The sequence below is a fragment of the Phyllostomus hastatus genome, unplaced genomic scaffold, assembly GCF_019186645.2.
Source record: "Phyllostomus hastatus isolate PE091 unplaced genomic scaffold, TTU_PhHast_1.1 phas_contig_209, whole genome shotgun sequence".
Classification (NCBI taxonomy): domain Eukaryota; kingdom Metazoa; phylum Chordata; class Mammalia; order Chiroptera; family Phyllostomidae; genus Phyllostomus; species Phyllostomus hastatus.
In genome coordinates this window covers 18,117,656-18,131,322 of record NW_025333735.1, presented here as the reverse complement: position 1 = coordinate 18,131,322, position 13,667 = coordinate 18,117,656, and the positions used below count along the sequence as shown (strand labels likewise).

The following is a 13,667-nucleotide window of genomic DNA, read 5'->3' as shown; positions in this document are numbered from 1 at the left end:
CACCACTGAGTGGGCCCCACATTAATGCCATCACAGAGGAAAAGGGGAGCATTCTAATTTCATGGAGTGAAATTCCAGCCCAGGAACAAATGGGCTGCATCCTCCATTACAGGATATACTGGAAGGAACAGGACTCCAGCTCCCAACCTCAACTTCGTGGTATGTATGAGAAACAAACGCCTTGGGGCCTTTCTTGTTCCTCTGCCAGGAGAACACAAGTGTGTGCATGTGCACATACACAAAGGGCTGGAATCATGCCTGGCGCTTAGGAGGTGCTCAATAAATATGGTGAAATTAATTGAATACAGGAAAATAAAAGACCTCTAAATACATACACACAGTTACTAAATACATGTCATGTGCCAAGCAAGTTAAAAATATGAAAATAATGGACTATGCTCTTGAGGAGCTTACTTATATGGGGAGACAGCACTGCAAGAAGCAATAAGGGCACATACCTTAGTAGAGCTTTATAGACCCGTGAGGTTTGCAAGGAATGCATTTTGGGAAACTTTTGAGTCCCCGTGTTTGCAATTATCATTGTAGCATATTATTTCTTCTCAAAATGGATAAAACACAATATATATATAAGTAATTCCTTATGACCTACAATTATTCTATAAGACTAAAGCAATTAAAATAAATTCTGGCTGGAACATTATCTCAGATGACTTCATGGATCACTCATTTGTAGTAGCTCCAAGACACTTGGCAGATTTGATGTTCTAACTTTGATTTATTCAGAGTTTTCTCTTTTTTTCCTTGGCTTGCCCTTCTTTTTATTTCATAGGCATCTTGCTTTTTTTAGGAGAATTTATCATAAAGAAGCATCATTTTTGTTCCTTTATGAGAGCTAGTGGGTCAGGGAGAAGGTAACAGAGCCACCCCAAGATGTGGTGCTAGGGTACTGCCTGCAGACTGATTCTGCGTGGGGAACTTTAAGAGTTGGTCCTGTCTCGTGACCTGAGAAGACCTGCAGTGTTGCTTTTCTAAGTTGTGGCTTTTGAAGCTAGTTACTTTTTTTACTACATAAATAATACTGCATGTGATAAAAACATTCAAATAGTTTGATAAGACATAAAATTGAAGTGATCCCTTCATTTATATGTAGGCTCTTACCAGTTCTTTGTGTGCTCATCCAGAAAAAATTGATATATATCCAAGCATATATTTGGATAATTATCTGTATTCTGAGCTTCACCTTGCTTTTACTTCTTAATACCACTGGAGATCTTTCCACATCAGTCCATATGGATTTGCCTCATCCTCTTTAACAGCTGTCTGGTATTCCATTATAAGACCTCATAATCATTCACTTAACATTCACCATTGGTAAACAGTATGTATTATTGAACAGAACTGCTTCCCTTGGCCCGTCAGGGTAAGTCAGTTCCGATAAACACCCCAAAAGGTGATAAATCAATTGACCTCTTCCTGAGCCATTTTAAATTCTTCATGTGGAATCTGCTCCCCTCCATTTCTCAATTTTCATTTTGGCAGAGTTTAAACTGAGATGCCTATTTATGACCAGACAGATTAACACGGTCATTTGGTTCTTAAAGCTGCTCTTGTAGATACAGAAGAAAAATCTACTTTAGTTTGCCACAAGTTTGATGAATCTAAGTCTATATAAGGATGTTTTAAAATATGTCACAAGGGGAGGAGGCCCAGATTCAAAGTCCTATTTTATACTGGCTTAGATTAAATTTTCCTATTATTCATTAAGCACTTACTGATGGGTTAGACCCATTCCTTCTCTTCACAGAGTTCACAGTCTACTCAAGGAGATGGAAAAGTACACAAAAGTGATGTAACTGCTCTAATCAAGGACTGACAACTAGCTATTGCATTTGACAACCAGAAAGCCCAGGTGATTCACAGGTGCAGCTTCTGGAGAGTGATAGAGGGCAGTAGGCTGAAGGAGAAAGGCATCAGGAGAGAGAGACCCCACTCCACAAAAGCTAGATGGAGTTCCATTGGGGGGGGGGCTGTCTTACATGTCTTGTGGCACCACCCAGAGGGACAGCACGTGCAGAGCTCAGTAGGAGCACTTACCCCTGCCTGGGCAGAAGAGGGGCATAGAACTGGGATGGGGCTAGGGCCTGTGCCTATTAGTACATTCCACAGGTAATTCTGGTATCCAGCCTCTCCTCTGCAAGTTTTCTGATACTCACGTGTACCGATGGCAAGTACATTCTCTGCGGGTGCACACATTGTGCTTTGTTACCTCTTGGCTGCTTTTACCCACAGACTCTAAGCATCATGAGGACAGATACCATGGCAATTTGCTCACCATTGTCTCCAGTGTACTTACAATACAGCCAGGCATACAGTAGGTTCTTAATAAAAAGAGTATTTGTTGAATAGCAAATGGGTGATTAAAATCCTGCATTTTGCTAAACAAATGTAGATTGTTAGGGAAAAAACTAATTTTCAGTAATAATGTGGCTGTTTTGCCTGATACCACTTGATCTTCTTATCCACTGCTGGTCTGAACGTTGGCAACTACCACGTCCTCCTGAACTGGAGCTCTTGTCCTTTAATCACCCTAAGCCTAAAGTTTCTGGGGGCCAAGGAGTTAATGGCCCCTTTATCTGTGCCTGAAATCACAGCTCAGACCCGGGCAGCAAAACCGGTATTTCCTGCATGATTTCTTTCTCCCATTACTCAACCCAACCTATTTTGCCAACCAGACTGCTGACACCATCATCCTCCTTACTGCTCCCCGCCATAAAGTTTCTATTTTTATTCTTTGAATACGCATATGTGTATGTGAGCCTATGTATAAATTTTTTGGCCCCACACACCATTCACATTTCTTCTCTTCTGTTCTAGCATCTGTCTCATTTCACTCCCAGAGCTCAGGAAGGCATGCCTCACACAGTGCAATGGTTGACTCCCAGATGCTTGCTGATGCTTCTTCGTTGCAGCAAGATGAGCAGGAGGTTGCTCCAAAATTATTTTTTTAATCCCCTGAAAAAGGGATAAGAAAAGAGATTTTTTAGTTGAATCACATAGCTTACATCTGTGCAAGCAATTTCATCAGGTTAGAGTAGGCTCGGGAATTTTCCACATGGTATTTTTCTCAACAAGATGTAAAATACAGAAGTTGCTCTGATAGTCACAGCTCTTACATAGTCTGCCCCAACCTCTGCCGCTTTGGGTGGAGTGGATGTAAGATTGCAGGGCTCCATCATGCTGGTCCCCCATAGTAAGCAGGGGTGGTAAGTGGTCTCTTTTCTCCACTAACTGGTGAACTCTGTGAGGCATTCTGTGCCTTTGTACACTTGATGCCTTGTCCAGAGCAGACACTCAGTAAATATTTGTGACTGTTGAAATATCAATAATTTGAGCAAACAGGGTCATCGTCTGACTTGTACTGGGATTTGAGAGCCAGTGAGTGATGCTGAGGCACAGGGTGCTGGGTTCTGGTGTCCACTCTGATCACCAGCACAGGTGAAAGTCTGCTGAGCAAGCCTGCTGAGCAAGCCGGTGGGCTGCTCCTGCCGAAGCCTTAATTTTATAGTCCCTGACCCTGCGGCGAGGCTACTCCAAACTTGCACCTGGAAGATCACTGGAGGGGAAGATCACTGGAGGGGAAGATTGCCTGTGCACCAAAGGCTCCCAACACTCATGTTTCCTGGAGAAAAACAGCATCAGTGCATTGTGCTGAAAAACAACATCTTCCGTGCTGAGAATATGCAAGGATGTTGAGAGCATAAGGAACTGATGATTTTGGCTTAAACTGCCAAAATAACTCTAATCCTGAGTACTATTGCTCTAGAGTTTAGATTTTATGTGAAATTGTAGCAGATGGTCATATTAAGCCCACAAAGCCCAATACACAGAGCCTACAAAAAAGTAGAAAATCAGAATTAATAACTGTTGCTTAAATATCCGTTTTATTGCTAAACTTACCTTTCTTAAAAATTCCATTGAGAGCAATTTATACATTTAATTTCCTCCCCAAAAGTTCTCAAATATACCTGGTAAATGCCAGAAACATTATAGGAAATAAACAATGAGTTAACTACAGCTAAATACTTTCAAAAGCAAAATGATAAACATTTTGTTAAAAGATTGTACCACAAGAAAAAATATGTAATTCTTTTGATATGCTGAGAAGTGAGGCCTCCATTGATGGCAATGGCTGGGGCCTACTAAAGTATTAAGTAATTAAGACTATTTTAAAATATATATGTGCTTTTCTTGTTCTAATTAAATGAAGAATAAAAATGAGTAAGAGCCCATACTCAAATATTTCGTATAATATGTAGCTTTCTTTTTTTATCTTCATCTTCCTTTCAGAAATTCCCTATAGGGTCTCTCCCAACTCACACGCAGTGAACAGCCTGCAGCCCAGAGTGAGATACGTCCTGTGGATGACAGCTCTGACAGCTGCTGGCGAGAGCCCCCGTGGAAAAGAGAGGGAGTTTAGTCTGCAGGGTAAGAAGCAGCCATGGAGATGGAGAGTCCACCCTGGACTCCCGCACAGGTGTACAGTCCCACTGCCTTTGGCATGGAGATGATCAGATTTTCTTTAATTTGCTCATAACTTTTTTACTGCTACATCTTTACACTTGCTGTTTCCTCTAACTGGACTGCCCTACCATGGTGTTGTCTACTTGGAGACAGTGTCTACTCATTTTTCAAAACTCGGTGGAAATGTTTCCTCCTTCAGGAAGCGTTTCCAAATGCACCTCCATATTTCCCTCATAATGCACTACATTTGACCGATATTCAAAACTCTAAATCCAATAGGCAGGGACTGATATCCGTTTATCTCTGTCTTCAAGGTCTAAAATGGTGCCCAACACTTAGTACTTGTTCACTGAATATCTGTTTAATGGATAATGAGAATAATCTCAACAATAACAATAGCAGCTATTGCAGTCAGATAGTTATGTACCCATCATTGTGTTATGTGCTTCTATAACATAGGAGGGGCCCCCCTAAAAAAACAAAAGTGGATTATCTTCTGGATAGTGGGTCTCTTGTAGTACAGGCTTCCCCAATAGGTGTTTTAGGAACCCATCCATGTCAGTGTACCAGCTGGCGTTATTGTGAGAGGCTGCATTTGGCTTCAGTGAATTATTTTGAAGACTCTTTCAATGTGTTTGCCCATTTCATGATGGGTGATTTACGAGCTCACCTGCCCACACCATACTGAGTGTTCAGCAATTTTTGACCAAAAAATGACATAACTCCTGTGCCCCACCCTATTTACTCAGTCTCTCCCTGAGCAATTTTTTTGTTTGTTTCTACGGATGAAGAAAGTCCTAAAAGGGAAATGTTTTTGCTGATGTGGAAGAGGCAAAACCAAAAACAAGAGAAGCACTAAAAGGCATCAAAATTGGCAAGTTCTAAAACTGTTTTTGAGCAATGAAAAAAAGGCTTGATAGATGAATTGCATCAAATGGAGAGTACTCTGGAGGTGACTGAAGTTTAAACATGGAAGAATAAATATACAATTTTATATAAGGAAATTCCAGGGCTTTTTGGGTCCCCCCTCATATTAGTTTTCCAGGGCTCCTGTAACAAAGTGCCACAAACTGGGTGGCTTAAACTATAGAAATTTATTTTCTCACAGTTTGGAGGCTGGAAGTCCAAGACGAAGGTATCAGCAGAGTTAGTCTCTTCTGAGGGCTATGAAATAACCTATTTTATGCCTCTCACCTTGAGTCTGGTGGCTATCTTTGGCGTTCCTATGCTTGTGAATCTCTACTTTCATCTTCACATTGAGTTTTCCTTGTATGTGTCACTGTGTTCAAATTTCCCCTCTTTATATGAACACCAGTCATATTGGAGGAGAAGTCACCCTACTGCAGTCTGACTCATCTTAACTAATTACATCTGCAAAGACCCTACTTCCAAATGAGGTCACTTTTTGAGGTACTGGAGGTTAGGACTTCAATATATGAATTTGGGGGGTGAGAGGACACAATTCACCCTACATAGCACATACTTCCACTCATTTAGTCTTGCCCACAACCATGTGAAGTGCCTGCTTTACATAATTACACCTGGTCACTACCAGGAGCTCAATATGGAGCAAATAAAGGAATGAGGTGCTTTTTTTACAAGTGTAAGGCAGAAAAATCACCCAAGGTCATTGAGGTGGTAAACAGCAGAGCTACAAATCAAACGGATTTGAGTTACTTAAGTTACGCTGTCCTCTCTGGCAGCACTATTTTGCATTTGCTCCAAGGGTGGAACAAGCTGTTCTTGCTTTGTAACGTGGAGTATCAAGTTGATCATTCAGTACTTTGCTGTTCTATGCCAAGCAGTTCTCCACTGGGGAAACTGAAAAACCCTCTTTTCCTCTCCCAGCTACTCCTGTGAAAGTTAACTTGCAAGCACTCAACCTCTTTCTACTCGTGGTACTCCAGACTGTCCCAACTGCCCAGCAAGGAAGGCAGACGCTGAAGAAATGTCAGATTGTGCTGATTGTATGGGGTGGTAACAAGGCTGCCTGCTCCAACTCCCCCGTTCAGTCCCGATAACACACCTCTCACTGGGCCCAACAGGTCTCTGGCCCCTAGTTCCCCATGCTCACCTGCGCTCCCAGCCTGTCCTTCGTTCTACCAGAAAAATCCTTCTGCAAGACCCCCAGGGCTGACATTTTGCTTCTTGTTGCAACCCATCAAGTGGTTCCCCAAGGGCTTCAAGCTTGAATTCAAACTGCTTGGTTACCAGGCCCTACATGACCTGGTCCTGTTCACCCATTCTGCTTCATCCTCTGCCTCCCTCTCCTCATTTACACTCAAAAGCAAGACCAGGCTACTTGTAGTCACTTGAAAGTGCTGTGCTGTTTCTTCCTCCCACTCCTTTGCATAGTTCTCTGTCTAGTCTGTGCTTCCCCAATTTGTCTGCTTAGCCAACTCCTATCGATCCAACTCTAAACTTTTAATGTCATGCCTCGAGAAACCTTCCTGAAATGTAAATGAGGTCAGATCCCATGCTGTTCTCTGCGACAGGACCTCATACATGCTTGTTTTTACAATGGTTTACATGGGCTACACTCGTGACTTCTGGAGACAGCAGAGCCCAAGTGCTATTCATCTTCGCATCTCAGCACCTAATAGGGCCTTGTACGTGGTTAATAATGAATACTGGGTGAATTAATGGATAATTCTGACATGTGGCAAAATAAATGTTCATAGGAAGAAATCAAAACAATTTCAAAGATCCTAGTTAGATAAAGGGTTGGTTAATCCAATGGTTTGGTAAAATTACTAGTTACTGTTTCTTGCAGGCCTGGTCTTTTCAGATAGATACATTGCCTTGTGCTTTAGCTACATTGTCTCCAACCTCACAGCAACCTGCAGGTAGACATCATCATTCACCTTTTACAGACCAAGAACAGGTCCTCAGGTGACATCGCAGTCAGTGGAAGATCCAGCACCAGGACTCAGGGCTCCCTGTTCACAGCCCGTGCCTTGTGTGCCACAGCCCTTGTCCTCCCACCCACTGGAGCAAGGAGCCCTTGCAGGGCTGATGCTCCTCTCAGCTATAGAATTGGCTCCCCAAGGGCCCCTTCTCCTCAAATGAATGGATAGAAATGAGTTGGCCTTTTCCTGGGCCTAGCTACCCAGGAGCTATGGGTCGGGCCCAGAGGGCTCATACGGTAGTCAGTACTTTGAAATGTTCATTGAAGGTATCCCAGTCACGGGGTTTGCTCTCTCTTCAGGTAAAGCCAGTTGGAGCACATTTATGGTCCTGAGCATTTGCACTGCTGTCATCGTTGTGGTCATTTTCTCAATGCGTTCCTCCCGGCAAAAGTGAGTTGGGTACACCTGCCAATTTTGGTAAAAAAAATTTTTAAATGATAATTGCTGTGGTTGCTATGAGTCCAAGAAATGGATGCTCTCATACATGGCTGGTGGCAGAGCAAATTTATTCAGCATTTTGGAGCGACAATATATGTTAAATCTTTATTCTACCATAGCAATTCCTATTTAGAAATTTATTCTAAGTACATCATAGGGGCATGTGGCTATTTGATGTCAAATATGTTCACTAAAGTATTGTTCATAAAAGGAAAAATAATTTGAAACAACACAAATGCCCGATGATATGGGAGTAATTATATCTTATGCTATAGCAATACTATGCATCCATTAAAATGTAGAATAAAACTTAAATATGAATATTTGCTATATTACATTTTAAAAAGCACCTTGCAAAATAATATGTACTTCCATTTTTTAAAAAAGATTTTATTAGCCCTGGCTGGCGTAGCTCAGTGGATTGAGCGCGGGCTGCGAACCAAAGTGTCGCAGGTTTGATTCCCAGTCAGGGCACATGCCTGGGTTGCAGGCCACGACCCCCAGCAACTGCACATTGATGTTTCTCTCTCTCTCTCTCTTTCTCCCTCCCTTCCTTCTCTAAAAATAAATAAAATCTTTTAAAAAATTTTAAAAATAAAATTTTAAAAAAGGTTTTATTTATTTTAAAAAATTTAAAAAATAAAATTTTAAAAAAGGTTTTATTTATTTTTAGAGGGGAAGAGAGGAAGAAAGAGAGGGAGAGAAACATCAATGTGTGGTTGCCCCTCATGTGTTCCCTACTCAGGACCTGGCCCACAACCCAGGCATGTGCCCTGACTGGGAATTGAATCAGTGACCCCTTGCTTCACAGGCTGGCACTCAATCCACTGAGCCACACCAGCCACGGCTGTACTTCCATTTTTTAAAAAATAGTACATATACACATACACACAAATACACATACAAGATATTATCAGTCATCATTAAGTTTGGTTTTATGTGAGTTTTATAGCCCAAATAATGTGACAAACTAGCTAACAGTTTCCCATTCAAGTAAGGGAAGTCAACTAAGTAAGGCCTCGTGTTAGCTCCATAGTTTTTGGGACCTGGGTTCCTTGCACTTCCTGCTCCATTATGCTGACACTGGCTTCCATGAGTCTCCCCTCTCAGCCAGTGGCTGCAGAAATTATAGCCATCATGCACCCATTGTACCACCACAGGGACAGAGAAGGCACACCCCCCTTTCCAGTACATGTTACATGAAGAAGTCACACAAAATACTGTTGATTAGATCTCATTGGCCAGAACTTGGTGAGGGGGGTAGGTTTAAAATTGTGGCCTTATAGCTGGGTTCATGATCATCCCAATAAATTAGGGTGCTCTTTCTTCGGATAGGAAAAAAACAGGTATTGGGTGGCAATTAACACTTTCTGCCCCAAAGATATACACCACAAGATTAATGGTGGTTATATCGAAGAATAAAATCATAGGTGATTTTAGTGCTATTTAATTGTTTTCTAAAATTTTTAAAACATGCATTACTTAATAAGATGGAATTTTTTAAAATGAAGTAGTTCTTCAGTACAAAGTTTTCTTCAGATGTTGTGTAAAGAGCAGAGGTAAAAATAAAATTAGCTCAAAGTCATTCTACTAGGCACTGAACTTGTCTGAAAGGCTTTACATTTATTGAAGCTCCCATGTGTGATAGATACTTCAAAGCAGAGCTCTCTTTAGGTAGATTTTGAAGTTAAACTAAAAAGGCATTGACTATGATCACATACATCCTCTTCAGGGAAATAGTATCAGTTAGGGTCAAGGCTTCTGCTGTTAAAAGAAAAAAGAGGTCTCAAAAGCAGTGGCTTTAATAAAAGAGTTTATTCCTCTCCCATGTAAGAGGTTAAGTCATCCAGGTTGGTTGGCAGCTCTGCTCCACACAGTCATTTAGGGACCCAGTTTTATTCCATTTTATTGGCCCACCATCCTTTGGGCACTGTCCTCGATCCATATTAAGTCACAGGTACCTCTGCTCATGATTCTTTGGAGAAAAACTAGTCAGGTGGCCACCTCTCCTGTTTCAAAGAGCTAAACACATCCCAGAAGCTTACCATTCTTATTAAACATCAAAGCTTATTAAAGCCAAGGATTTAATGATGTTTCATATTGGTCTTGAATATTTAAAATAGAGTGATGATATTTCAGCCACATGCACATATAAGAAACATTTTTTAGAATTTTCCCCATCCACATCATAAAATATAAACTCATTTAAAAAATATTTTTAAAAACCTAGAGATGTAGGAAAAAAGACCTACATTTCCTCTGATCACCAAACACAAGTACTGTTAACAGCTTGAATGTTTCTCCATGCTATTTTTTCTTGGTTTTTTTTTTGCAAGGTTTATATTCAAGCTATTTATATCATTTGTATCTGGCTTGTTATTTTTACTTTTAGCACCATAATGTCCTTGTCATTACAAACTTTTTATAGACATTGTAATTAAGTAAATGGCAAACTCCCAAGGGTAGAGACCATGCCTCCCTGTTTGCTGTCCTGTCCCAGCCCTGTGCTCGTCACGCATTAGGGAATATTGAACAGTTGCATGGCTGGATGGTGACAGCTACACATTACATTGATCAAAAATTCCATAGTTTTCTTAGCAAACCCCAAGTGACTGCATCACAACTCTTTGTCATCTATCTACACTTCACAGAAAGCTAGTCTTTCCTTCGGTGATGTGCCATCCTTCTCCTTCAGTGTTCGCATTTCACTCATTTGCATAGCCCTACACTGAACAGCCCCTACACTGGAGTCACTGCACCAGGAACCTGTGCTTCCACACTTAACCAGGTGTCATTGTTTTCTTTATCTATAGGCTATCTGCCCTCCTTTCAGGCCTCAGACCTCAGTGGTGTAGCAGACAAATTCCAGACCCAGCGAACAGCACATGGGCCAAGAAATATCTCATTGTGGAGGTAAGGTGTAAAGCCTTAGCAGCCACCCCTTGATGGGGTTTGAGACATCTGTGCATCTAAGTTTCCCCTGGTGGTTAGGAGGAAACCTGGGTACTAAGAGCCTATGAATAAAGTGAGGTCATTCACGCTAGGTTATCATCTGAGTCATTACTCCCATGTCCAGGGATTTTCTGAAGCTTATGACCCAAAGACTCAAGAGTCATAGCTTTTCATTCCTCACTATGCCTTGTCCCCCTTCTCACCTTGATTTACTTTAAAAGAAATTGAAAAACAATTATTTTTGTTGTTTATGCAGCCCTAGGCTGAGCACTGACTCATTTGAATTCAAAAGAACTGGAGCTTTACCCACGATGTTCTCAGCCCCTCATCTGAGCACAGAACAGAGAAATAGAACCCAGATTATTTTGGTTTTGGCAGGAAGCCAGTAAGCCATCCCACCATGTATGGAAAAGGTTCTAAAGGAGAGGTTGCTGAGCTGGCAGATGAAAGAGCAAGAATAAAGGAAGCTGAGAGAGCTGCTCCTGTGCAGTCTGAGGAGGTTAGAAGAGCTCACAGTGGGCAAGATGGTCCATCTCTGGGGGAAGGTTTGGAAGCTGAAGGCATCTGAATATGGAGCAAGGCTGCATTTATGGAAAGCAGAGGGGAGGAAAGTTGTATGCCACTATTCTTCCCAGGCCTAGGCCATTGGCAGCCCCACATTCCCTTAACTACACTTTGTAACCCTTCTCCTGCAAGATTCTTCTCTTCAAATGCTCAGTGCATTCTATTATCCACATCCTTCCTCAGCCAGAAGCCAGTGGTACCAGCCGCTACTCAGGTAAGGAGCTCGTCTCAGCTATGTCTGCCTCAGCAGGAATTCAAGTCCCTGCAGTTCATTGCCTTTGAAACAATGCTTGGATACAAACCCCACCTCTGCCCCTTACTATGTAGATGACCCTTGGGCAACTTGCCTGACATCTACACCCTAATTTCATTCTTTGTGAAGTAGGAATTCACAACATCTCCCATATATATTGTTGTGAGGATTAAGAAAGATGCCATGTAGAGTACATGGCTCATACAAGGCAAAGATCATTCACTTTCTTCTTAGGAAGACTCGTACTTGATGTCTCCCTCTGTCTATTGAGGGGATGTATTACTGTTAAGTTATAATAGCAAGAATAGTAATAGCTATTATTACTATTAAGGGCTGGGAACATATATATGATCTAGATATATTGTATATATTATGTATCTGCATGATATACAATTATGTTATATAATTTTATTATACATCTATGTTTATACACATTTATATAATTTTATATATGCCAAGCACTTTAAAAAATGTCTCCATACAGTACAGCTTTATGAACTTGTACTATTATCCTCATTTTTCCGATGAGAAAACTCAGGCATAGAGGACTAAGTAACTCGCCCAACGTTAGTCAGCTAGTGAATGGTGAGTCCTGAATTCACATAGATGCAGGATGTGCCATCTGCCATTATACTACACATTCTAAAAGACCTTTAAGCACAGAGTATAACAGGAGTCTTTCTGAAAGTCAATGTCGCTGAGCTGAAGAGACTAAAGAGGGCCCTCCCTTCATGGCAATATTATAATGACCTGTGGGGACCCACTGCCTGTGTTAGAGGGGATTCAAGTGCTAGGAATTGAACCAGTTAGGTTTAAGGTCTCTTTCTTCCAAGGCTGAGATTCTACAGTCCCATGTCCTAAAACAGCAATCTCAGCCTTTTTTACCTCATGGCACACATAAATTAATTACTAAAATTTTGTGGCATAGGTGCTATCAGGGTAGTTTAGTTGGTGAGAGCATCGTCTGAATATCCCAAGGTTGTGGGTTCAATCCCTGGTCATGACACATACAAGAATCAACCAATGAATGTACAAATAGGTGGAACAAATTGAGTTTTCTCTTCCCCTCTCCCTCTCTCTAAAATCAATAAATACAAAATTTTTTAAAGATTTTATTTTTAGAGAGGGAAGGGAGGGAGAAAGAGAGAGAAAGAGAAACATCAATGTGCGGTTGCTGGGGGCCATGGCCTGCAACCCAGGCATATGCCCTGACTGGGAATCAAACCTGCGATGCTTTGGTTTGCAGCCCATGCTTAATCCACTGAGCTACACCAGCCAGGGCTAATAAATACAATTTTTTTAAAGAAAAAATTAGGGTTATAGAGTTCTATAGCACAGCAAAAAATTTTTTGCCAATCTGACAAAAAATAGGTATAATTTTTATTCACACTGGACAGCTATTGTTGTGTTGGCTGTTGTCATTTTTTATTTGACTAATCAAGGGAAAAGAGGTCAGTGACCCTCACTAAACAGTCAGGTATTGCATGCTTTAACAATTTTTGTGGTACACCACTGTGCCTGCCGTGACACACCAGTTGAAAAATCACTGACCTAGAAACCTGAACTAGCATGGTGGGAAGCAGCTCTAGGTCCGTCCCGGACACCTGGCGGCTTCCAAGTCGGCAGCTTTGAAGTCATGGGCTCCATTTGCCTCTGCCTGGGCATGACAGGGGACCTTAAAAAGCCTAGAAGAAATGCTAAGAAAGACACGCAAAGGGTTAGAGAAAATAACACAGGGAAAAGGTAAGAGAAGTTGCCACACATATGCCCTAAGTTGTATAAATATGTTCCTTAGAGCATTATACATAGAAGCCAAAAATTGGGCATAATGTAACCTGCTACCAGGAGGTGAGGTTGAACATTTTGAATATATCCATACAATAGGATATTATGCAACTATTTTTTAAAAATCTGTATGTCTAAAAACCTCTAAGATATTTAAAAATGAAAAAAAGGAAAGTCTGTAACAGTTTCTAAAGTAGGTTCTTATTTGTATAAAAAGGAGGGAGACTTTATACACACACGCCCCCCTGGGAGCCTACATATGAACCTGATCATCGGGGTTACCT

General features: G+C 41.3%; 1 protein-coding gene across 4 annotated transcripts in view; it reads left to right on the top strand.

Annotated features, from left to right (window-relative positions):
• IL12RB2 (interleukin 12 receptor subunit beta 2) overlaps nucleotides 1-13,667 on the top strand; it is an 80,581-nt gene that overhangs the window by 54,322 nt on the left and 12,592 nt on the right. For 3 of the 4 annotated variants that reach the window (XM_045835444.1, XM_045835445.1, XM_045835443.1), the window contains 4 exons: nucleotides 1-159; nucleotides 4,309-4,446; nucleotides 7,691-7,781; nucleotides 10,643-10,742. In XM_045835444.1, the coding sequence (XP_045691400.1) occupies nucleotides 1-159; nucleotides 4,309-4,446; nucleotides 7,691-7,781; nucleotides 10,643-10,742 (488 nt within the window). The remainder of the gene's footprint in view (nucleotides 160-4,308; nucleotides 4,447-7,690; nucleotides 7,782-10,642; nucleotides 10,743-13,667) is intronic. The other variant, XM_045835446.1, reaches the window with a different exon arrangement.